Source organism: Stigmatopora nigra, chromosome 7 (genome assembly GCF_051989575.1).
Source record: "Stigmatopora nigra isolate UIUO_SnigA chromosome 7, RoL_Snig_1.1, whole genome shotgun sequence".
NCBI lineage: Eukaryota > Metazoa > Chordata > Actinopteri > Syngnathiformes > Syngnathidae > Stigmatopora > Stigmatopora nigra.
In genome coordinates this window covers 7896510-7919416 of record NC_135514.1, presented here as the reverse complement: position 1 = coordinate 7919416, position 22907 = coordinate 7896510, and the positions used below count along the sequence as shown (strand labels likewise).

Here is a 22907-nt window from a genome sequence, read left to right as displayed (position 1 = left end):
TTTCAAGTCTGCACAACCAGCTCTTCCACACCGGGGAGTTGGTGTTGTGCTACTTTGTGGTCATTTGGTTAATTCCCTTGGAATTCTGGCACCTTATAAACTCTAAGCTCACCATAAAGTTTCCAGTTGAAAACATTAAGGATTCCTTAGTGAAAGAGCACTAGTACTTCAAGCTGCCTGGCTTGATTGATGACCTATCTTTTCTTCCACAGAGGCCTATTGTGGAAGTCGCTTTCCCATTTTTTGTACTTAGTAATGGACATGTGATGATTATTCACTTTGGACTGGCCTTGAACATTTACTTTATGACCCTTTAGTACAATTAAAAAGAAAAAAAACTTGTATTTAGTGGTTACAACGGTGCTCTTAAATTGTTGTGTGCTTTCCTGCTTTTGGGCTTGCCTAATAAAAAAGCAGCACGGATTGCGACAGGGGTCTCATTTCATTGTTTTCCCCCCGGGATGTCGGTTTTGCCACCCATGTTGTAGAGAAGAGCAACCTTTGTGCATTTATGTCTCCAACCTCCACTTACACAATGCGGAATATTTACTTTAAAAGGAAGAAAAAAGGTGTCATATAAATTACTCACAGTTCTGGGGTTGAGGGTTCGATCCACTGTGTAGAGCTTGGAGGTTCTTCTCAGGCTTGCGTAGGTTTTCTCTGGGTACTCCGGTTTCCTCAACGTATTATTCCCCAAATCGCCATCTGTTGATGGAATTAAAGGTTAGAAGCCTTGAACCAACTATACAAAATAAATCTCTTTTCTCTCAGTATGTTGTTATTGCACAAAAAAACACTGTTTTTTTGCAAAATACTAACAAATTCATTGTTGAATGAAGTCATATTTAAAATCTCTTTGCATGTCGGCATAATTTCTTAAGACCTTTAAATGGAAAAGCAAAAGCAAGTGCAGCATTAATATGCATTATTGAGTGTGCAAAAGACAGTTGTTACACTATAAAGAATTATCTTTTAAAACTTTAAAATTTCAGTTACACACATAAGACAGCAAACATTTGTATACAATTATGTACAAAATATGATACAGAAGAAGTTCAGCACTTCAAATCAATCAAGTAAAATACATGATATGAAAATAGAAAAAATAGGTTTAAAAATATAATTCCTTTTTATGGGGGTAGTGAAAGATGAAAGAAGACATGAATATTCTGGAAGATCTTAGTTACCAAAAACCAAGACAGCAGGACCCACCCACACAGTCAGCCCAACCCCATTGGGAACAATAACCACCGACACAAATGACTCAAATCAACCAAGAAGCAGCAACACTTTAAAATCAAATTTACAATCATTGTATTAACAATGACCATCAACTCTGCATCCATGCCCTGTTTACAATGCACATGCATCATGCACAGCATCATGTAATAAACAACTATCCATACATCAACTCAGCTTTCACCTTTAACAACTACAAAGCGTGAGTTTACACAGTCAGAGAATGTAAAGAAATTCAATCATTAGGATCTATTAGGATTCGACAGCTGTTTCTGGCCACCATATAAAAACAACAACAGTCTACGATGCATGGTTTGGACAAATGTAACGTGACAATCTTAACATATCCATCCATCCATCCATAAATCACGATTTATAAAGATTATAGGAGTGTTGATCTGTTAAGATCTGTCTCTTGTCAAGTATAGGTGTGTGTGTGGATTTTGGTGAGTTAGAAGAAAGTATCCATTTAAATGGAAAGATGGGAATACCATCCATGTCATACATGGTCTACACTTAATAACGCTTCCATTGGCAGGTGGAGTTTACTTTTGCAACAATGATGAGATTTAAGACTCTATCCAGATCATACAAACCCGAGTCAATATGTGAGCAAATTTCAAAGTGAAGCTATACTTGGGGAACACATGAGTGTGACATCATCTTATGGGTGCAAAGAGGAAACACATGTCCCATGATTGAACCAAGCTGATCGTGCACTTTCAACTGTAGGAGGGCGCTGCATGTGTGTTTTGCTTTGAAAATATCTGACTTTACACAAAGTATAACAAACCTACAGGACACATAAACTGTGTCACCATGCTGGTGTGAGTTTAAACTATCAATGTTCACGCTAAATTATTTTAGCAGTCTCTAGCTGTGATGCCTGACAGTGAACGATTGCTGCCAATGAAACGGACACCTATCGCCGCCAGTATTATGTTCCAAAAAACACACGAAAGTGTAAGCCATAGGCAGTATTTTGGAAAAAAAAAATGGTTTGAGTATACACAAAGTACTTCTTAATGTTGTTATCCAATGACAAACACAACCGGTTAATGATGCACCATAAAGTTATGTACAAACAAACACAATAGCATTCTTTGGAAATGGATCCACCTCCCAAAACTGATTAGGTTAAATTGAGGCTAATTGGCAGTTTCTCTGTTTTTGTTTTTATGATCATGTATCAAAGCACAATGGGATTATGTCCACAAAGGGCGAGTACACTCAGACACATATGAATACATTTTTAAACAATGATCAGCAGAAATATGCATGCTGCACACATTGAATAGTCTGGCGGCTGAGTGGTTAGCCTGTCTACCTCACAGGTGAGTCCTCAGGGTTTGCGTGGGTTTTCTCCGGGTACTCCGGTTTCCTCCCACATCCCATCACACGACTGCGTGAATTTTTTTACTTAAAAAAAAAGCTTGCTTCACTAAAATAACAAACCCAAATGGTTTCAAAACCAGTTCAAAACCCTGTGATTAATTATATAAAAGTTAGAAGTTTCTGGCTTTGACTACCAGGAAATTTGAAGGTGAGGCTGATTCTTTGGAAGATGCCCAGGGTAAAATTTAAATTGCACATTTTAATGTTTGTACTCTTATTTTCGTTTATTATATTTGAAATGAATAGAAGGCATAACTGTGTTTATATTTTTAAGAAAAACACACATTTATATTGCTCATACAATAATTGACTTGTCATTACGATCAGATAACATTTTCACTTTTGTTTGAGTTTAGTTGAAAGTTAGGGCATGCGTGCCAATAACACACCCACCAGTCAGTCAATCATTTTAATGACCTCATCATGATAGATTTTGCCATTCTAACCTTGTATGACCTGGCATCACATTTTCGGTTGTCAAAGATTACAATGTTAAATTTTGGACTACAAGGGCCTGGCGTCCACTAATGATGTGTAAACATCATATTTCTCAGAAACTACATCATGTAAAAAGATACTAATTCTTTGTTTTTACACTCATCAGGTCCCAAATAGCCTAAATACAAAAGAGAAATGCATGCCTGGCAAGATTCTGGGTTTAGGAGATTAAAGCATCCAATTATGCATAGCCAAATTGGCATTACAATACCAACAAATAGACATATTTTGTATATGTTTCTAGCAGTATGATTTGCAGGTATACACGACACATATCCAATTTTGACAGTGGTAGTGTGACTCCATAGCCCGCAATCCTAAAATATAGTGTTTGACTAGAGAGATGAAAGGGGGTGTGTACACAAGGCCGAGATGCAAAATCCAGTGTGAGGGATGCTCACGCACGCAGGGGGAGCAGCAGTGAGCATTCCTGACTTTACAGCCAACTGACAAACAATCCCAACTTCATCCAGAGCGCCAGGCTCACTCAATGGATTCAGTGTGTGCCGTTTAGCCACGGAGGGGAGGGCAGTGTTTGGGCCCCCTCGTCCAAACATTAGAACGTCTGAGGTGTAACTGTCTATTTTAGAGTGTCATTATTGTATAACATGCCACTGAGCTTCATATTTACATATATTTTCCGCTCAATTTAGATGACTTGTCAGCCACAAATGCAAAATAGGACAGCTCAAAATCAACAACAACAAAAAGATGGTTCTAAAATAATTACTCTGTTACGCCTCTATAGTTGTTCCAAGGAAGATCAACAAAAGCCCGGAATGAAAAGTAGTGTCGGATCGGTATCGATACGTCATCGGTGCAAGAATACTTTTTCTCAGAGTTGAAATCAACTAGTTTGTTGACGATTGAATTTGTTTTTTGCACAATAACTATTATTTTGAGTTGAGTTTAGTGACATCTCATTCACAAATGTTTCTATTTTTGTCCGCTAATGAGTGATTTGACAGGAGTAGCATCTGAGCTTTCCATAATTGTCATCTATTTTGACTGCCTTCCTATCATTGAACAAAATATTTCAAAAGATTCAATTTTGCTTTTACAATGAAGCAAAAACATGCTGGTGTACAGCCAGACAAGAGATGCTCTTAATTGCTAAAAACCTGTTCCTTCTAAAAAGTATGTGATCATCACAACATTCCCAACCTCCATCATGCCATGAAGGGGACGAATCTGGACCTTTTGGTCCTAGGGTTAGAATTCTTAACCACTTGGCAAACATCTCGACCAAATCACAGGCCATGATGTATGTATTCTTTCATTTCAAAGTGCTCATTTTCCAGGGTTTGCGGCCGTACTTTTTCCCTGAGAAAATTGTTGTATTGTATAAGCACGCAAAAACTTAAGGGACATTTTGTCCTCACGCGGAATTTAGTTTTACAGTACAGCATATACTGTAGCATATTTTGATAGCCAAATTTACACCATCTAATTTATGCATTTAGACGTAAAAAAAAAAAAATGCATTCAATGTATCTATTTGATAGAAAAGGAAGTATATTTTACTTGACACAAACTAGTTCTTCTATAATATGTCCTAATCCTAATTTTGAGTTGAGTAAAATGCGCCATTACTTCAGTAAATCCGTGATAAAACGCAACTGTGCCCCTAAATAACGTATTTAAAACAAATTGCAGGTACTCGCTCCATAGAGAGACAAAATAAGCACCTGTTAATGTAACATTTTCACTTTTATGGATAAACATAGTGGAAAAAACACAAAATAAGGTGTTGGTGGTTAGAGTGTAAAAAAAAAAGCCATCTAAGTTGCTGGCCCAGCCAAACTATGAAAAATAATAGGACTTATAGATCGTAAAATACAGTAGTTTCAAGCACTGAGCTTTTTGCAAGTATAGTTTTGTTTACTGGTGGCACTTTAAAAGTCCAACTTTTTGCCACGTCTGCTTTTCACCTTTGCTTTAGTTTGGCCACAAACGGCCTCCCACTGTGACAAATTGAGGTTATTGGTGAGCAAGTTTGCTGTGGTTATGACAAGTCAGCAGTTTTGGGTCATATCAGTCAGTGTGAGTGAAACCATTAAAGCAACGCTGCATGTCTTCATCCTACTGCAGGCTTATTTGAAAACTATTAAACATGGCACTTTCCCACTCAAAACCAACATCTCAGTCAAAGTGCCTTTCTCTCGGTCTGGAACTGCCATCGGATGGAAAATGAGGCCTCGTCATAACACATAAATCAAGCATTTGTTTGGCTGCTTTTGCTGGAAGTCTCGTCCGGCTCAAAGTCAAACATCAAAAGCCTTCGAAATTGGCTTCACTAAAAATTGCTTGCTGATTATTGTGCAATTAAAGGTGTAAAATTTAAACCTCATTATTAAAATCTTGGTTATTCTTTGCAGAGGACCTGATTTAAGACTAAATTGTACTATGATGAAATTAACACTGTAATCCCTCAAATATCGTGGTTAATGTAGACCACACATGGCCCCGTTAATCGAAACGAAGTAGGATCACCCCTATTCTAACGTTTTTTTTTTGTTTCTTCAGTGCTGAGTGCCAAAAAAATGAATAGCGGTAAAAAAATCCCGAAAAAAATGGCGATAAGTGAAGACGCAATAATCGAGGGATTACTGTACATTGGGAAATTTCCATTTTACTTGAGACAGCAGCAAACAAAATACAATCATGTTTAATCAGAAAGTACATTGTACTTAGGACTACCAAACAATAATTATTTACAATATATCAACTAATTCCTCCATATTCTATATTTTGTTAGTCAAGTTCTTTTTTCAATAGTCACTGTACCTCAAACTATCCAGAACAGAATTTTCCCAATGTACTTTAAAAATAAAAGGGTCTTCAAAAGTGTTCTATTTCGAGCTATTTAAAGAAAAGGAAAAATATTCCGATCCTGGCAAATAGTATCCAAGGCATTTGATGACCCGATCTTTATCATTTTGACAGGATATTTTTGTTCCAAGTCATTTCTTGAATGGGATTACCATTCACGTCTGACACCCGCATGGCCGTTTCTAATAAAACACAATACGCTTGAATTCTGTAGTTTGGCGTGTTAGTTTTGGTTGGTCCACTGTATGCTTTGGCCAGTGGATTTTCCAGCCACTGTCATTATCCCACCAGAGGGAACACGTAACGCAAAAGACTGGAACAACCTGCCTCATCCTTCTTGTGTCAACTCAAGTCGGATGCAAGCCTCGACTTTTCCATAGTACCAAAAAAAAAAAATCCAACATCTGGAAAATGTGTATATTTTACACAAAATGAGGCCTAAATCATGTCCGTCACAGCTCACTTGCAATTCATTTTCTCAAATTGCTTTTTATGTGTCCGAGTAAATTAGGACAAATGTTGCATTAACAAAACAAAAAGTAAATAAAAACAACAATAAACGGCCACAACATAGTGAATATTTTCGAAGCAGCCCACAGAAGATAGGAACTAAAATAAAAAAATAATGTTAAGCGTGATGCTTTGTTCCAGTTTTGATGTCTTTAGACAAAAAAGGTTTTATTATGACTGGTCTGAAATAGTTTGTAGTCATTTTAAAAGTAATAAAATGAATTAATTTCTCAATAGGAAGAGGCAACTATAGCCATTTGTCTATTTTCAGGCTTAAATGATTTTAAAGTATCTTAACCCTTTCGCTACAGCGCACAACTATTCAAAAGTTAATGATTAGGACCTTTATTGCTTTACAGGGCAAGGGCCACAACACTATATAGGGCAATGGACTATTTTTGGTTTATTATTTTGGATTATTATTATTATTATTAATGATTATTGATTTGACAAACATGTTTTTATGTCATTATGAATAAATATACACATGAATAATATGTTATTGAAAGGTAAATTACTGGAATTAAAAACAAATTAAAAAAATAAAAACAGCCCAAAGTAACCTAAAATAAATTTCTTTTTTTTCTAAGTATTTAACTCATTGCTTGCCATTGACGATGATAGACATCCATTTCTGTAGAACTGAACAGATGAAGGAATAAATAGACTGCAGTGTTGCCATAATGCCACATTAGCACTGAAGCAATAAATAAAATAATCAGTCTTGAAGAGAAATATTACATATTTCTCTTCAGTTTCCACGGCCCAACTGTGTTGTGACAAATGGTTATGTGGGAAGTAAACATAGCTGAAGTAAGACATCCTTTTCTCATTTTCTGGCTGGACCCCACGAAGACAAAGTATGTCTGTGTGTCGTCAACCAAGTGAAACACAAGCACACAAACGCTCTTATCATCGGAGGACCTCCCCAGTCACTCGCACGCATGGCTGACATCATCACAGGAGACCTGTAGGTCGTGACTTCACCTACGCATTAACTGGACTACTTTGGTTGACCTCCACGTGACCTCCGAAGGATGGGCGAATTTGGACAGGATTCCCGTTTCCTTTGAGCCGCTCGGGTCTCACGTGGTGCTAATAAAATGGACACAATACTCAAGTCGACACAGCTGAAAGATGTTTTCCTTCATCATACGCGGTGCACTTTTCACTTATGGATCTTTTTTTGGGGAAGGGGGGGATTCAAGCTGAGTGATAAAAGGTGCATGTCCAACTTCAAGGCATAATGTTCACGATGCACGTTTTTTTTGTTTTGTTTTAAGCACTGGGAGAGCACATATGGTTCATTCATTCCTTCCAAGTACAGTACTGAATACAGAATACAGATATCGCTGTGCATATGGAACAGTTTTAGAAATGCCATCAAGTTGGTCCTTTAAGACTTCAAACTCACAGCACAATTTCAGACAATTATTGAATCGAAATATTTAAAGGGGAGTCAGTACGAATTTAAAAAAAAAGGAAATGTTTCAAAAGTGCAATTGGGTGTCCACCAATTCACGGGGTCCAAAGTCAGCTGGGATAGACTCCAGCACCCCTCAATCTTTGTGAAGATAAAAGATACAGAAAATGAGTCAATGTTTTAAAATATTTTTAAATATTAAATATTTTCCTTAATAAAATCTTGGAAATTAATAGAAAAAGTACTACTATTAATCCAATTATTATTCACATTCGTGTTTTTTAAAAATATTTTTATAATCATCATTAAATGAAAACAAATCTATTTATTCATATTTATTTGGTACTTGCACCCCATAAATGAATATTTAACATAGAATTAAATGTTTAACTAATAACCATCTCATTGGTTTACAGCCTTTGAACTTTATTCATTTGTTTTCTAAAGCAAGCAACACAGCAATTCCATTGGCGCAAGAATGTACTACATTTCCAAACTTTGTACACCATAAGAGAAAGACGGCATGGCCGGTGAACCTCAACGGGCCTCAACGTAGTCTTGAGTTCCTCTCTAACACTTAACAACATTTGGTTTGACTGCTCCACTGGATCTTGGCCCAAAACGGAGGTGATATCCTACTCTTTCTTGGTGTATGCCCCCGTTTGTAAATACACCTTCAAAACTGTCATCTGGTTCCTCTTTAGCCTGGCGCACGTGATTGCTTCTGACTGTGTTCTTGCTCAGAGCGTCAATGTGGATGGATGCTTTTCTTCCATGTTTTCACTTAGTCGTATCATTACAGTCTCCAATCTGTTTCCCGTAAAGTCTTTGCTTTCACCTGAAGGCACCAGCCTGGCGAGGAAGCCAAGATGTCCGGCCTTTGGAACCACAGCGCTCTAATTGGATTAGTTAGAAAGGAAATGGGACTAAGCGGGGATTTGCACACTAACACAATTTCACCTGTTGAGCGGAGCAGCCTCGCTTTATCGAGCCCTCCCGTCTTAGCGCCAAGCAAGGGCGTGAAATGGCCATTTCTCTCACGTTGGTTTGTAGCAGGCTGTTTATTTTGAAACGGACGTTCCAGTCAAAGGGTTGGCGCACTCTCGTTTGTGCGTGAGTGGCGGCAAAGAGAGCCTCGAGATGAAATGGTAGCCTTGGGATGAACCACAAGATCTTTTTGCAGACACGCTACACAAATGATTCAATGTCTTTCCCCTGTGTCTGTGTGTAATTGACGGTTGCGGATAGCTTATAGTACATATTTCACGTATCCCTTTCTAGCCTTTTGTGCCCTTTAAAAGTCATCTGTGGAGCATCGTCACAGTTCAGCTACAGGGTGAATCATTCCCACCACGGTTCTGGTGACATATAATAATGGTAAGCTAGTTAGGGAGGTCTGCTTAGGCTCCCATTGCTCAGTGCATTATTTAGCTTTACTTTGGGTTCTCATTGAGGTATTTCAGCTCAATTGGGGCTCACGCTATTGCAGTGATTTTAAAATATAGTACATACAGAAGGCGCTAGCCAAATGAACAAATCCAAACGGGCAATTATGCTGTTCAGAATGGGAAAATGCGAGGAAGGCTTATACCAAGGGGACTCCATTTCTCCAAAACAGACTGCTCCGAAATGTCTTGAGAATATGAAATTGAATTAATGCTGAAACCACCTGCCTGTGGAGTGATTAGATCATTGATTAGCAGGCCTTTTGGAAGGCATTGCAGACTTTTTGTGTGAGTCCAAGAGTTCAAAGTAAATTGAAGTCTCTGGGTGGTCTTTGAAAGTGTCTTTTTTAGCGAGTGCCAGTGGCAAACGGTGGCTATTATCTGCAGGAAGAGCCCAAAAAAAAATCACCTTCCAGCCTAAGGGGCAGATGGGAGCGACCTCACAATTCTCCCTCTCTGTTTAGTAGACGGCCTCTATTACAGGTTGCGTGTCCCGCAGCAGAACCAGAAGAAAACGCCGGACTAAATGAAATCATTCATTTTCTGGTCTGATGTCATCCAAAAATTGCCATAATTGCGCAGCCTGGCGTCTAAGGTCTGCGACTGTCAAGACAAACCAGCGCAGAGCCAGGCCGACGATTGGGCGAAGACTCTGAATCTCCCATACGTGTGAGGGCTTGACGGCTTGAGGGGGCGCGGGACCTCTTCCTCCATCCCCTCGGAAATACCGCAAAGTTTTGACCGCGGTGGAAGAGAAAGACGAGATTGAACTTGATGTGGTCCCACTCATGACGGTAATGACAGACTCTCAAAGGCAACTGCAGAAGCTCGGGGTGCTTGACTGCGTGATGTGGGCAAGCACACGTATGCATTGGAGTGACCGCACGGGTCCCGAAACCCGCCGCAAATGCATGGCGGCGATCTCTCCGAGGGGAAAAAATAGTGATCTGCTCCTCTTCTGCAAAGCACTCTGCAATTTCCAGGCAGAATAACGTCTTTGTTTACATGTCTACGCCCACCTTTTGGTACCCCCGGCTGTATCATCTTGGATGGTCGTCCCAACTTTCGCTCTACATAACTTTTGCAAACGTAAATAATACAAAAAACTAAATATTGTGACCATTTTTCCTTTACTGTTGACTTTGTGTGATATGTCCACTCTTAAAGGACAGATAACGTTGCTAGAAAATCTGCATCTATTTTCGGTCGACGTGAGTAGTACTCTTTGTTTTGTGTTTTTTCCGGCTGTCTTTTCAACACATGCTTGGCTAGTACTAAGAAATAATGACACTAATTAACAGTCTGCTCTTTTTCCGACCACATTTTAAGAACAAAAAGCAACTGAAATTCTTTTGTCTGCCAGTCTATTTGTCTCCGTCTGTTTTATGCGACTTTTTGTTCTCTTTTTGGAAATAATGGCTATGGATACTTACTTTGTCATTATTATTAAGTCATTTGTATAATTTAAGTGTAATTAAGGAGTTTAATCTATTTTGGAAGGAGCTTGTATCATAACAAAGACTGTTGAAATTGGGGCATGTTTTGAGCAAAATGAAATGTCTTCATCTATTTTTTTTTTATATCAAGATGGGCTGATATATTTCAAAAGACAGTTCCTGTGTAGATTTGTAAAGAAAGGAAGTGTAACCTGAATTATGTTCTTAAGTTTGATAGGATCAGCGAGAAAGAGGTCAAAGGTCTTGAGTTAGGTCAGTGGAACCTCTGCGTTCCTGCCACAAAGGCTTTGGTAGACAGAGCGAGAGGATGTTCGGGACTGATCTCGGTCACGGGCTCTTCCTCTCGGCCCGCTTCCTCTCTTATGTCACTGCCAAGTGTCCCACTTCTCCACTTGGCCCACAACGTCGTCGCAACCTGCCAGACGGGCGGCCCGTCCTTGAGGCCGAGGCCGGGTCGCCTCGTACGCTTGGCCTGTTGCGTAAGACTGCCGCAAAGAGATAATACTCTTTACTCAAGACAGCCATCTACTCTGCACTTTCCCCTCCTCCCACTATTAACACACTTTACACTCCTTTCATACCATTATTGTTCTGTTAGTGTTCAGCATGAGGCCTTTTTTTCCATTTAATTTTGTTTATCCAATAAAAAAAACACATGGTCTTAAAGGTAATATGTTAACTTCTGTAACGGCATATTTTATCAAATGACTCTGAAAGATTAGTTTGTAATTAACTCATTCACTGCCACAGAACTGCAGTGGCTGGCATTGAATGAGCATGACAAAAGTTATTTTTTTCTGAAATACCATGAAACCAGTTACAACAGGAGGTTTGCTGTTGATGTTTTTTTTTTACTTGTTATTGTGTGGTCAATGTAAAAGCACTTTTTAGAACAGTTTCGTCTATCCCCGTCAATGGCAGCTAATATGAGCTAATTATAAAGATGTTGGTGGCATTTCAGAAGTAACATGAGATGAAACATCTCATTATACATGTATAATAACAAAGCATTCAATGCAATTCAATTAAATAATGAGATTTAAAGATTCACCACAGTGCACAAATAACAATAACAAACAAACTAACTGAATAATCAATCAATGAATCATAACAATATATAATCAATCCTAAGCATAATAACAATAAAAAATCAAACTAAATGGGCAAAATAATAGATTTGTAAATTTTTTAAAAATAAGTAATAAATAAGAGGTTTAAGAAACAACAGCGCGACCTAGCGGTAGAGACTCAGACGTGTACATATCCCCATATCCACAGTACTATACAACGGTTGTTTGGGTAAACATTTAGACACATATTCCTGTTTGTATCTTTTGGCAGGTTGTGACTGAAAAAAAAAGTGTACTAAAGAATGTGTTTGGCAAAGCAGTCTATGAGCTGTTGTTTAAATCGTTTTTGAACTAGTGCACTGTGGCCTGCTGCCTTCAGTGTGCATAGGTTAATTATTAGACATTGACCTCCTTCGTGTACACTCGACATATTTTAAACTTGTTTTTATTAATGAATCAATGGTCCATTAGTGAATGCAAAATCAACTAAACTATGCAATGCAGTTGACTTTGCACCCATCACCTTCAGTTGTTGCCATGGAGACGTTTTAAGGGTGTCCATAATTGTCAGATTACTTTGAACATTGTGACTGTGTAATGATAGGAGTCAATGATTATGTTTTACAATTGCGACAACAGACGTCAAATCCTTTTGAACTTAAACCTAGTTAGATTATGGATGGGACATCTATCACCGTCAATGGTAGATAATTAGTTCATGGTGGTAGTAGTTGTATTGCAAGTATAGCAAGACAAAGTGTTAAACAATGAAAAATAAATGCTAATTTATCCGTTTTTTTAAATGGTGAATTGGTGGGTGTATATGTGAACATTTTAAACAGTCAGGGCCTTAGTCCAATTTCAGGGAGTTTCTTGGCTGCTATACCTTTTAAAGGGATTTTGACCCATTTAGTTTACTACATAATTATTGGATATAAAAGCATAAAAATGTATGAGTAATTGTTTAATAAAATTACATTACTGCAGGAACTATATAAGGGGAATACGTAACCTCATGATGGATGTCGCTTAGCTGGAAACAGTAAAAAAAAAGACAACAATTGTCATAAATTAAAAAATACTCTATATTACCTCACAATGAGTAATGCACAGTTAAAATATTTAACTCGGATGAATCAATGACCAATTAACATTAAAAATGTATGATTTGAGGAGCTCGTGTCCTTGTTTGCCCATTCGCCCCCCCCCCTCCTTCTCTCTCACCCTCCCAACCAGTGACCCAGTGATGCATTCATGATAATCAGAAATAAAAGCTTTCACCACACTGACAAGACACGTTATCCACCTAACCCAATTCGTTACATCGGCCTTACTCTCGGTGATATATTTACTCAAATTCTGATTATTATCCCTCCATTTCTATTGTTTTTCTTTCGTAATCTATGGTGATTACTATTTGCATTCACTTTTACTCAACCCTCATGCATGGATTGTGACAATGTAAACGTCAAATAGTTCCAATCAGTTTGCACTATTCAACCCTTTTCTAAACTTTGGAAGAGAAAGGACGCAAAGGTCCCAATGTGTCCCCCTACTACAAGTCTATATTTAGCCGTCATGTGTCCAAGTGGTCAGTGGAGGGAGGGCGCGGCCACGCCCCCTGCCTGAATGGAGGGCCCCGTGCGTAAAGTCCGACTTGCGGCCGAGTGTAACTTTTCACCCTTATTGTTTTGCTATATTTCAGCATTTTTTTAAACATCTGCCCACGGTGATTTAGATGCAGACATGACGAGGGAGGAAGATCTAATCCGGATTGCCAAGAAGTTGGAAAAAATGGTATTGCGAAATAACACGGTGAGATTCAGAACTGACCTGAGCTGTCTTTTGCAGGGTGGAGGACAATGTCTTCTTTAAGAACCGCCCTGATGCCTTACTGCGTTATAAAAAATAAAAAAAATCAACTTGATATTAACTGGCACAAACGTTTAGAATATTTCTTCTTGTACGTGCACGTGTATTCTTGTGTGCATGTGTCGCTTGTCAAGGGAGTGGTTAACATACGATCAACAGGTGTTGGTAAAAACGCCGATCTGGGAACAGCTGGGACCTCATCAGGGTCAAATGTTGCACGTGTTAAACTGCACATAATCAAGTCTTGTTTTGTACACGAGCTGAGGTTTGCATATGCAAGTGCTCTATTGTATAGTTAGTTTTATGGAAATATAATTTTTAATCATTTCAAGGACAAAGGCAAAGTGGACACTTGATTGAACAAGGGAATATTTTTGGGGGAAATAAAAAAATCACATTATCATATTTGTAGATTGTTAATAAATACATTATAATTAAATGTATGAAATGACCCAGTATTTATTAAAACTAAATTTAGAAAAACAGTCATAAAAATTAGTCCAAGTAACACTTTTCATCCATATTTTGCCCAAAGTCACTTCCGAACAATAGTGCTGAAAATGAATGGACTTGGTATCAACATTAATAACACTGCCTTACATATCAACCTACTTACCAGTATAGGTTTAATGTATAATTACTTTATTTGCATAAGCATGTTTTCATTTAATTTTCTGTTAAACAATGCATCATCCTCATTCTGTGAATTTGTTTTTTAACTGATATAATCAAGTAGGGCGACAATAAATGTATTAAAAAGTGTTTGTACCTCCAGGATGGTGCCATGGACCTTTTAAAAGAGCTCAAAGGCTTCAACATGACACTTGAACTGCTCCAGGTAACACACACATTGCTGTAACCTAATAAATTCTCTTTAAAAGTGAAAGAAATACAAAATTGGTATCCATTCATACAGAAGTCCAGCTGTGTGAAGAGACCACAATCCATTCTAGTTCATGCCAAAACAGTTTTGAGTTAAGCTAAACATATTCTAAAAGGCCTTCCCTCGACTTGGAAATATAATTATCCCACATTAATCTTTCAAAGATGACGAATGAAGTTAACCTGAACCTTAATGGAAATGCTACACGAGTTGTGTGCTAAAAATGTCCATTTGTCATTATAATTTCCTCTCAGGAGACGAGGATTGGCATGTCGGTGAACAGCATCAGAAAGCACTGCGCAGACGAAGAGGTCATTGATTTGGCAAAAGTCCTGATTAAGGAATGGAAAAGACTTTTGGGTAAGTCATGTGCAGATCTCATACTTACTCACTGAGGAGCTGAGCAGATCACGTCCAGACATTATTGTCCCCTGACGACACACGCAGACTCCAGTCGTGCTCACATGCAGAAAGCGTCAGAGGAGAAGAACGCTTTGGACTCCAGCGATGCCGCAGGGTCTCCAAACAGGTCAGTCAGTCGAAGTTGTCAGTCAAAATCCCCTCAAAAGTCTGATCCGCACTCATTCACTTTGCCTATAAAGTAGTGGTTAAGATGGAGATGCTCTTCTGTTATTCTTCTATTAAAACTGGACACATCAGTAGTTCAAGACAGTTATTTTTTTTCCAGTCTTGGTCACTGGGTTGAATTATATCTAGATATTCTGTCAAAACTAGCATTTCAACTTCATCAAGATCATTTTAAGGAAAACACATGCACATTCACATGTAAAAATACATTCAAGCTAGGTCTTAGGCACATTGCACTGCGCTCCCGAATGACTACAACTTCCATAATAAGAGATAATAATAATTATAATAATTATTTTTAAGAGTTTTGCTCTCGAATTTCTGCTTCCAAGAAAACATTGGTTGTGCATAGGTAGATTTTCAATGCAAGACTAGGATTGGGCTGTAATAGTTTAGTTTTTTACTTTGACAAAGGCCACAACTACCCAAAACGATACTATTTCTGCCCCATAATAATAATTAATAATCATTTAAACTGCTTGCCGTGGAAATATTTCTATTTTTTAAAGTAGCTGATTAGCTGTTGACTTTGTGAAACTCTTGGTGTATATAAGTTCCTATTTTATTTCAAAGTATCACAACCGATTTAAAAGTAAGATTTACAAAAAGGGAAGTATTTTATATATTTTTTCAGAATAGCAGTGTGCCTTTAAATCAAATGAAGCCACAATGTGGCTGTGTACTTGAATTAAAACACCACTTAAGTCTTTGTGGTAATAGTACTGTTCCTGTAAGGGTGATGAATACTTACATTTTGTTGTCATCTCTGATTAACATCTCCTGTTTATCAATTGGGATCTCATTTTTGCTCAAATGAAATGCAAACAAGAGTAAGTGAAGCATCTCTCTTGTGTAATGCAAATGAAGCAATTACCATTTTTTTCCACCATACTGATTATTTTCAGGCAGCAGAGCGAACAAATCACATCTTCACCTAGCCCCGTCGTCTTTTTGCACATTTATGACATATTCACGACCTAAAAAATAAAAAATAGAGCATCTATTGTTTTTTTTTGTTGGTCCTAGGAGATTGGACTTCACGCACAGACACGATTCGGTACCTGATGCTAATCAGCCCATAAAAGACTGGAAAGCAAAACATACTGATGAGCCGCAAAATAAAATGTCACGCAGAGACGAGTATGTGGATAAAAAGCAATTGAAAGAAGCTGTTAAAGAAGAAATCAAAAAGCCTAGAGAAGTAGAAAACAACCAGCCGGACAAAAAGAGACAAAAAAAGCACCACAATCAAAAAGAAATGAGAGAAGACAAAAAGTTGAATGAGGTGAAAGCCAAAGAAGACGGCAGACACGGGAGACTGATTGACACATTGCCAAACAAACCCGCGAGCGACCCCGACAAGGAGAGACCAGCTGGTATCCAAAAGCCGTTATTTGAAAGGTGAGAAGATGCCTCGGGCCAATTGGAAATGTTTGCCCGCAATAAGTAGCGGGATGCTTACAGGTGGCAGAATGCAAGAAATTCCCGCTGATTTGCTCTGAAACGATAACAAAAGCGCTTGGGTTCGCGCTGCTGGATTCCTCTTCGAATGGTAGCCAGCCAATCGCAGGGCACGAGGAGACAAACAAACATTTCACACTCACTTAGCGAACTTGTTCAAATGCGTTAGTTTAGCAGTCTCTCTTTTTATCCGAAATGTTGACCCTTAAGTGAACTGGCCCCAAAATCCTTCATATTCTACTTTTAGTGGAATTCATTGATAACTTTGGGGTTAAAAATAACGTGGAGAAAGTAGTTGAGTAGTCGTGCAATCAGGGGAAGGCTTCTTCTTTTGCCATCTGGGGAAAAAAAGCGCTTCGTGCTTCATATTGAAGCGAATCAATCCGAAGGAGCCTCTTCATTACAGGAGAGGAGTTTTGGACAGCAGTGTTTTGTATCCCACTCGCTTCCCCTCACCTCCTCGACCCATTCGGCCTCCTCCTCCCCCGATCAAGCGGCCCTCTGTGGACGGAAAAAGAGATAGGTCAGCCTCCTCAGTCCAAGTGCACGAAGTACTCATTGGAATGTGCATGCTGCATGCCGACTTGGCTCAGTTTGACTCATCTTTATCCAATCTATGCCAAATTTGTTCAGGAAGAATAGTAAAGACTCGGTGTGCCCCCAGGGCAAGATCCCTGACCCCGACTCCAAGAAAGACAGGTCAACATTTGCATGATGTTCTTCCATGCATGACGATGGAGTGAAAGGATTTTTCTTTGGCGAGCTGACGGTTTTTAATCTTTTTTCCCAAATTAGGAAAGTTCCAAAAGATCCAAATGCCCCATGTGCCCCCACTCACTCACTCACTTTTAATCTTCATCCTCCACCATCAAGGTCAGCATGCCCAGAAGATGTCAGCTCTTCCCATGAGGCCAATTGAATTGTGGTTCAAGCTGTTTTGTCCTTTTTTTTTTTTAGAAAAGAGCCCCCAGATCCAAATGCTCCTCTACCTCCACTGCCACTTTACCTTCACCCCCCACCTCCTCCAAAGCGCCCCTCGTTGGATGGCAAAAAGGAGAGGTGGGATTTGGATCAGATCAGAGCAGAAGTCAGACAATGAAACTCCTTTTAAAGATTTATTTTTCATGTTTTATCACCACAGGAAGGACACATCCGACTCTAAAATAGCCTCACAGAAGAAACCAGACAATGTGAAAAGAGAAAGGTCTGAAAAGTGGACAGCCATTGTGTGAATCAGAAAGGAAGCAAAAAGTGTGGGATAGCTATAAAAAAAGTTGTTTTAAGTTCATTCACAAGGGTGCCTGAGGGTGCTGGAGCCTATCCCAGGTGACTTCAGGCACCAAGCAGGCCACACCCCCATAATTGGTGGTCAACCAATCGCAAGGCACAAGAAGACAGACAACCATTCATACCTAGAGTGTCAAACTAGCCAACAGACCCGGATAGAACATGCAAACTCCACAACGGAACCCTTGGTCTCAAAACTGTGGGGCTACCGGGATGCCTGATTTTAAGTTAATTTTGCGAATAAATCCAGCCATAAAAGACTATTACTTTCTATATTTTTAATCATTATTTGTCAACCAGGCAAAAATGGAAAAGCCACAAGCTTGTATATGTTTTTTTTTCTTCCAGGAAAGATAGCTTGGATAGCAAAGTCGCTGCAAAACAGTCAGTGGATGTCAAGAAAGAAAGGTGACTTTTTAAAGCCCATCCAAAGCTAGCCAGACTAAAGAGACAAATCTGGTGTTTTCTTTTTTTCTTTCAGAAAGAACTCCCTCGATTCCAAATTAAGCCAGCCAGCGAAACACCATTCAGCTGACCCTAAACCCTCCAGGTCTGCACCGGGAAGTCTTTTGTGTTTGTTTCTTATGAAAATATTTTGAAACAAGTGTGTTGTTTTTCAGGCGCGAGTCCGAACTTCCGAAGCAAAATATTTCACCTTCCGCCAAGAAGGTTACATCTGAAAGGTACTACATTCACCATTCCTGGCTGTTTTACTTTTGGTGCGTGACCATGTTGACTTTGTGTGGCAGGCGGGAAAGTCATGCCTCAAAAGCCTCACAAGCCGTCTCTCAACAAATAAAGCAATCAAGTGACCACCATGAACGGTATTTACACTTGTCAGAATTTTGTCATATCAAAAAAATATAGCAAGGACATCTCATTTATTTTCATATTTCCTTGCATTTCCAAACCAGACAAGTTGGACAAACATCGATCACATATTTACACTTAAAGTGCCACTAAAGCAAGGGTGTCCAAAATACAGCTTGTGGGCCACTGCTCAGTTATTATTGGCATGTGGTAAATTATGCAAATATCATTGCTTATGGTCCCCAAAAGTTATTATTTGCATGTGGCAAATTATGAAAACATCATTGCTTATGGCCCCCAAAAGATTCTGAAATACAGCCTGCATTCTGTTACATTTCTCATCTTTAACACTAGATGGAGGTAGTCACTTAAACAGTGCCTCTATTATTTCTAATCAAATTAGTGTAGAATCTGTAGCATTTCATTATTTTTCTTCATTCATTTTCTGTCCGCTTATTGCCACTAGGTTAAAGGGGGGTGCTGGTACTTATAGATCTTACCGTCTCTGACAAACCTGTTTTTTTCCCCAGAAAGGGCAAAACTGAAGACTCAAAAACTCCATCCACTCCCACCAGCCCGATATCACCTGGTTTTGCCTCCGTCGGGGGTCCATTATCGCCTCGCCTGGCTACGGGTAACTCAATCCGAGACAAGTGCATCGAGATGCTGACAGCTGCCCTACACACCGACAGTGAGAAATTTAATTTAAAAAATGTAATAAAAACTGTTGCACATATAATATATTTAAAAGGGCCTTTTTTTGCACACAGATGACTACAAAGACTTTGGTACCAACTGTGAAATGATGGCAGCAGAGATTGAAGAGCATATCCTTAACCATCTGATTTATTACTATTAGTGGCTATAGAAGCCAATAAAAATACAAATAAATAAGGCTGCTGGTGCTGAGAAAAGGAAAACTGTGCCTAAAACTGTTAAAATAAATCTTTAAGATGCCGATTTTTAAGCTTTGGAAGCATTATTTATTTTCCCATTAATTGTAATAGGAAAATCGATTCAGATTTTGAACACATCACCTCTGGATCGGATTGTAGTGGAGAATCCAGGTAGCGCTGTACTATTCGTTTAAAATCCTGGCAAACTGACATTGGAGGTGTTAATCCAAACGTATTGACAAGTGACTCACCTCCCACATTCAGTCACACACTGGTTGTTCCTTGACTTCTTGAAGCACATATCTATCAGGAGATCCGGGCGACTGATATGAAATACAAGAACAGAGTAAGGAGCCGTATCAGTAACCTTAAGGACCCAAAGAACCCGGGCCTTCGCAGGAACGTTCTCGCAGGAAGCATTGATTTAAACCGCATTGCCACTATGAGCGCAGAGGTAATTTGGATAAAAAACTAAACTAAAAAACCTTGAATTGGAGAAAAAAATGTGATCCTGGCACAAAAACAATCAAAATAATTATAGTATTGACTCCGATAAGAACATTTAGGTATGTCACTTCGCTTCACATGAATTTAATGACCACTTTCTAAGTTCTATGATTTCATTTCTTTGCTTTGCTTTATCACGCCACATGTAGGAAATGGCGAGTGACGAGCTAAAACAACTGAGGAACGTCCTCACCCAAGAGGCCATCAGGGAGCACCAGATGGCCAAAACTGGGGGGACCACCACCGACCTACTGCAGTGTGGCAAGTGCAAAAAGAGGAATTGTACTTATAATCAGGTAAATCAACAAACTGAGAAAGAGACAAGTGCAATGTGAATGCTTTGCCCTCTGCACATATTGGTGTATAAATGACTAACTACTCGATAAACTGATTGCTGTTTGATGAATTAGTGATCTTTGAACGTCTTTATACTCGTGTGTGTGTGTGTGTGTGTTGTATACAGGTGCAGACACGTAGTGCTGATGAGCCCATGACCACTTTTGTCCTATGCAACGAGTGTGGGAACCGCTGGAAGGTAAACTTGAGCAGTGTGTGTAGAAAAATGTTTCTAAATACTTAATTTTCTTTCCCACATTTCAGTTCTGCTGATGTCTTCCTGGTGAAACCTACATGTTTTATTTTTTTGAATAGTAAAAAATCTAAAATTGGTGATTTTAACAGTGTTTTTCTACAATTGTCACTTGAATTAATTTTTTTTAACGCATGCTATTAATGGATGTTGCCTTTTTAATAAATAAATGTGACTGAATATTGAACATAATGGGAAGAAATGATGATGATTAGGATTTTTTTCAACAAAATGGCGTTCCATGTTCCACTGAGTGTTGTATAATGGAAATAAAGTGGATTCATATTATTTAAAAAAATGTTTTCTTTTGCTTTACATCTTCAATCTTCAATTATTCCTTATCCCTTCACAAATATTCACATTATTTAAATATACGTGTGTATGTGCCCACATCCATTAAAGCCATTGCTACATTGTACAAATTACATCATCCTTCGATCTTACCCTATTTAAAACAGAATTTATTATGGAAGAAAATACTTGCTTTGCAGCAGGTGGCAACAAAGGATCATGAGTCCTCACAAAGGCAGTAGCGCTTCCATTTTGGAATCTATTTTTCCACAGAGTAGCAACTGCAAATTAAGTAGATGCAGGCTTGTTGAGCCCAAAACTGGTAAAAGACAGAAAAGCTGCTGGGATGCAATGCAAAGTGGAAATCCTTTTCACTCTGATTCATACATTGATTTCATGTTATAAGTACCTCACAAGTTACAAGTATTCATAGAACAATGAATGCGTATATACAGTATATGCCAACTAGCCATTTAAAATTGGTTTGAATCTAAGCACAAGCGACATTTCACTACTTGATCTGCTTTAATCCCAACAGACATCTGCACAGGCAAATAGTATGCATCAATTTTTCATTTTGGACTCCCACCATGAAATAATAAGGAATACTTACTTAAGGAAGAAGAATAGTGCAGTATAATCATATCTGGCCTGGTCTTTGTATTTATGGTTTACACATAATGCTTTTGAGATGGATGCTAACAAACCATTTAAAAGATCTTGAAAAACTGCAACGAACAAGGAGAAAGCTATTACATTATAAAGAATAGGGTTTGGGGGTGGTGGGTGCAATATATGTCACTGGGTTTTCTTATGATTGAAAAAGGCTCTGATTAGACTATCCAGTCCAGTGAGTCAATTCTCTTTCCTCCCTATAAAAGACTATTTCAGTTTCTTTGCATTTCACAATTTCTGATTGGATTTTATATTGCAAGCATATTTTAATTGCTGCAATTCTATCAATCTGTGTATATGTGTATATAAATATATACATGCATCCGTATGTATGTATGCATGCGTGCATGTGTATACACACATAAATACATATGTATGCATGCATATATTCATACATACAAATATATACACACAGAGATATGTAATATGTATGTCAGCTTCAAGAAGTTGCTTATTTTAGGCTTTTATGGGTCTTTTCTCTCTAGCTTTCTCTTTATTTTAAATGAATTCTACAGTGTGTTAAAGTGATTGCACCTTCCTTGCTCTAATTGGTTGAGATGCCTCTTCAATTATCATGATAGAAAATTCCCATTCTGTCCTTAAAAGGTGGTACATTTGCAAAGACTGTTCCCCTGCTGGCATGAAGAAGGTCTGAGGACATAAGGAAAAATCCTACAGGGGGTCAATCTAGGCTTGATTAGATTCCCCATCATCAGTGTGTAACAATGCATATTGACGTGAAGTCAATTTAGCAGTAAAAGAATTCTCTCAACTTATGCTGATGTCACGCACTGCTTTGTGCAAAATGAATATAAATGATAGATGATGGCATACCACTGGCTCTGGTTAGAGAAGCTATATGCAGATGAGATAAACTTGCTGCAGAGTTTCGGCTAAGAATGATGAACGCCTTGAGCAGAATATTTAGAGAGCATCATTGGGAAGACGATAAGGCCAAAAGACGAGAACAATAAGAGGACATTTTTGCGTCAAATTCTCCCTGCAGAGACGCCGGAATGACTGGGCGTTCTAGATGCATTCATCATGCAACCCCCGGCATGATTTTAAACTCGATTCACCAAGATGACAGTGGCGCACACAATGTGGTGTTTATCAGAGAGTTTACAGGGAATGGAAATAATGGAGTGGCCCGTTCACAACACTGACCTCAACCAATAT

At 38.6% G+C, this 22907-nt stretch overlaps 1 protein-coding gene and 1 long non-coding RNA gene across 7 annotated transcripts in view; one reads left to right on the top strand and one right to left on the bottom strand.

Moving 5' to 3' along the window:
- Nucleotides 1-22907, bottom strand: part of LOC144199036 (uncharacterized) — a 62582-nt gene that overhangs the window by 11423 nt on the left and 28252 nt on the right. The window contains exons 15-18 of the long non-coding RNA XR_013326822.1: nucleotides 19918-19989; nucleotides 15013-19448; nucleotides 13703-14919; nucleotides 590-705 (exon numbers count right to left, since the gene is read on the bottom strand). This is a non-coding gene — a long non-coding RNA (uncharacterized LOC144199036). The remainder of the gene's footprint in view (nucleotides 1-589; nucleotides 706-13702; nucleotides 14920-15012; nucleotides 19449-19917; nucleotides 19990-22907) is intronic.
- tcea3 (transcription elongation factor A (SII), 3) lies at nucleotides 2555-20954 on the top strand. Of its 6 annotated transcripts, none has more exons than XM_077720372.1 (16): nucleotides 2555-2573; nucleotides 13575-13684; nucleotides 14517-14579; nucleotides 14879-14984; nucleotides 15072-15153; nucleotides 16239-16613; nucleotides 18309-18368; nucleotides 18442-18510; nucleotides 18581-18643; nucleotides 18710-18784; nucleotides 19301-19461; nucleotides 19541-19602; nucleotides 19971-20120; nucleotides 20323-20469; nucleotides 20637-20708; nucleotides 20774-20954. In XM_077720372.1, exons 2-16 carry the CDS (start codon nucleotides 13616-13618, stop codon nucleotides 20780-20782), a joined length of 1563 nt encoding a protein of 520 aa, XP_077576498.1. In that variant the 5' UTR covers nucleotides 2555-2573; nucleotides 13575-13615; the 3' UTR covers nucleotides 20783-20954. The 6 variants fall into 6 exon arrangements, with proteins under 6 accessions (XP_077576498.1, XP_077576496.1, XP_077576500.1 ...); XM_077720370.1 differs by lacking the exon at nucleotides 2555-2573 and adding an exon at nucleotides 13467-13538 and having other exon boundaries at nucleotides 13608-13684; XM_077720371.1 differs by lacking the exon at nucleotides 2555-2573 and adding an exon at nucleotides 13475-13510.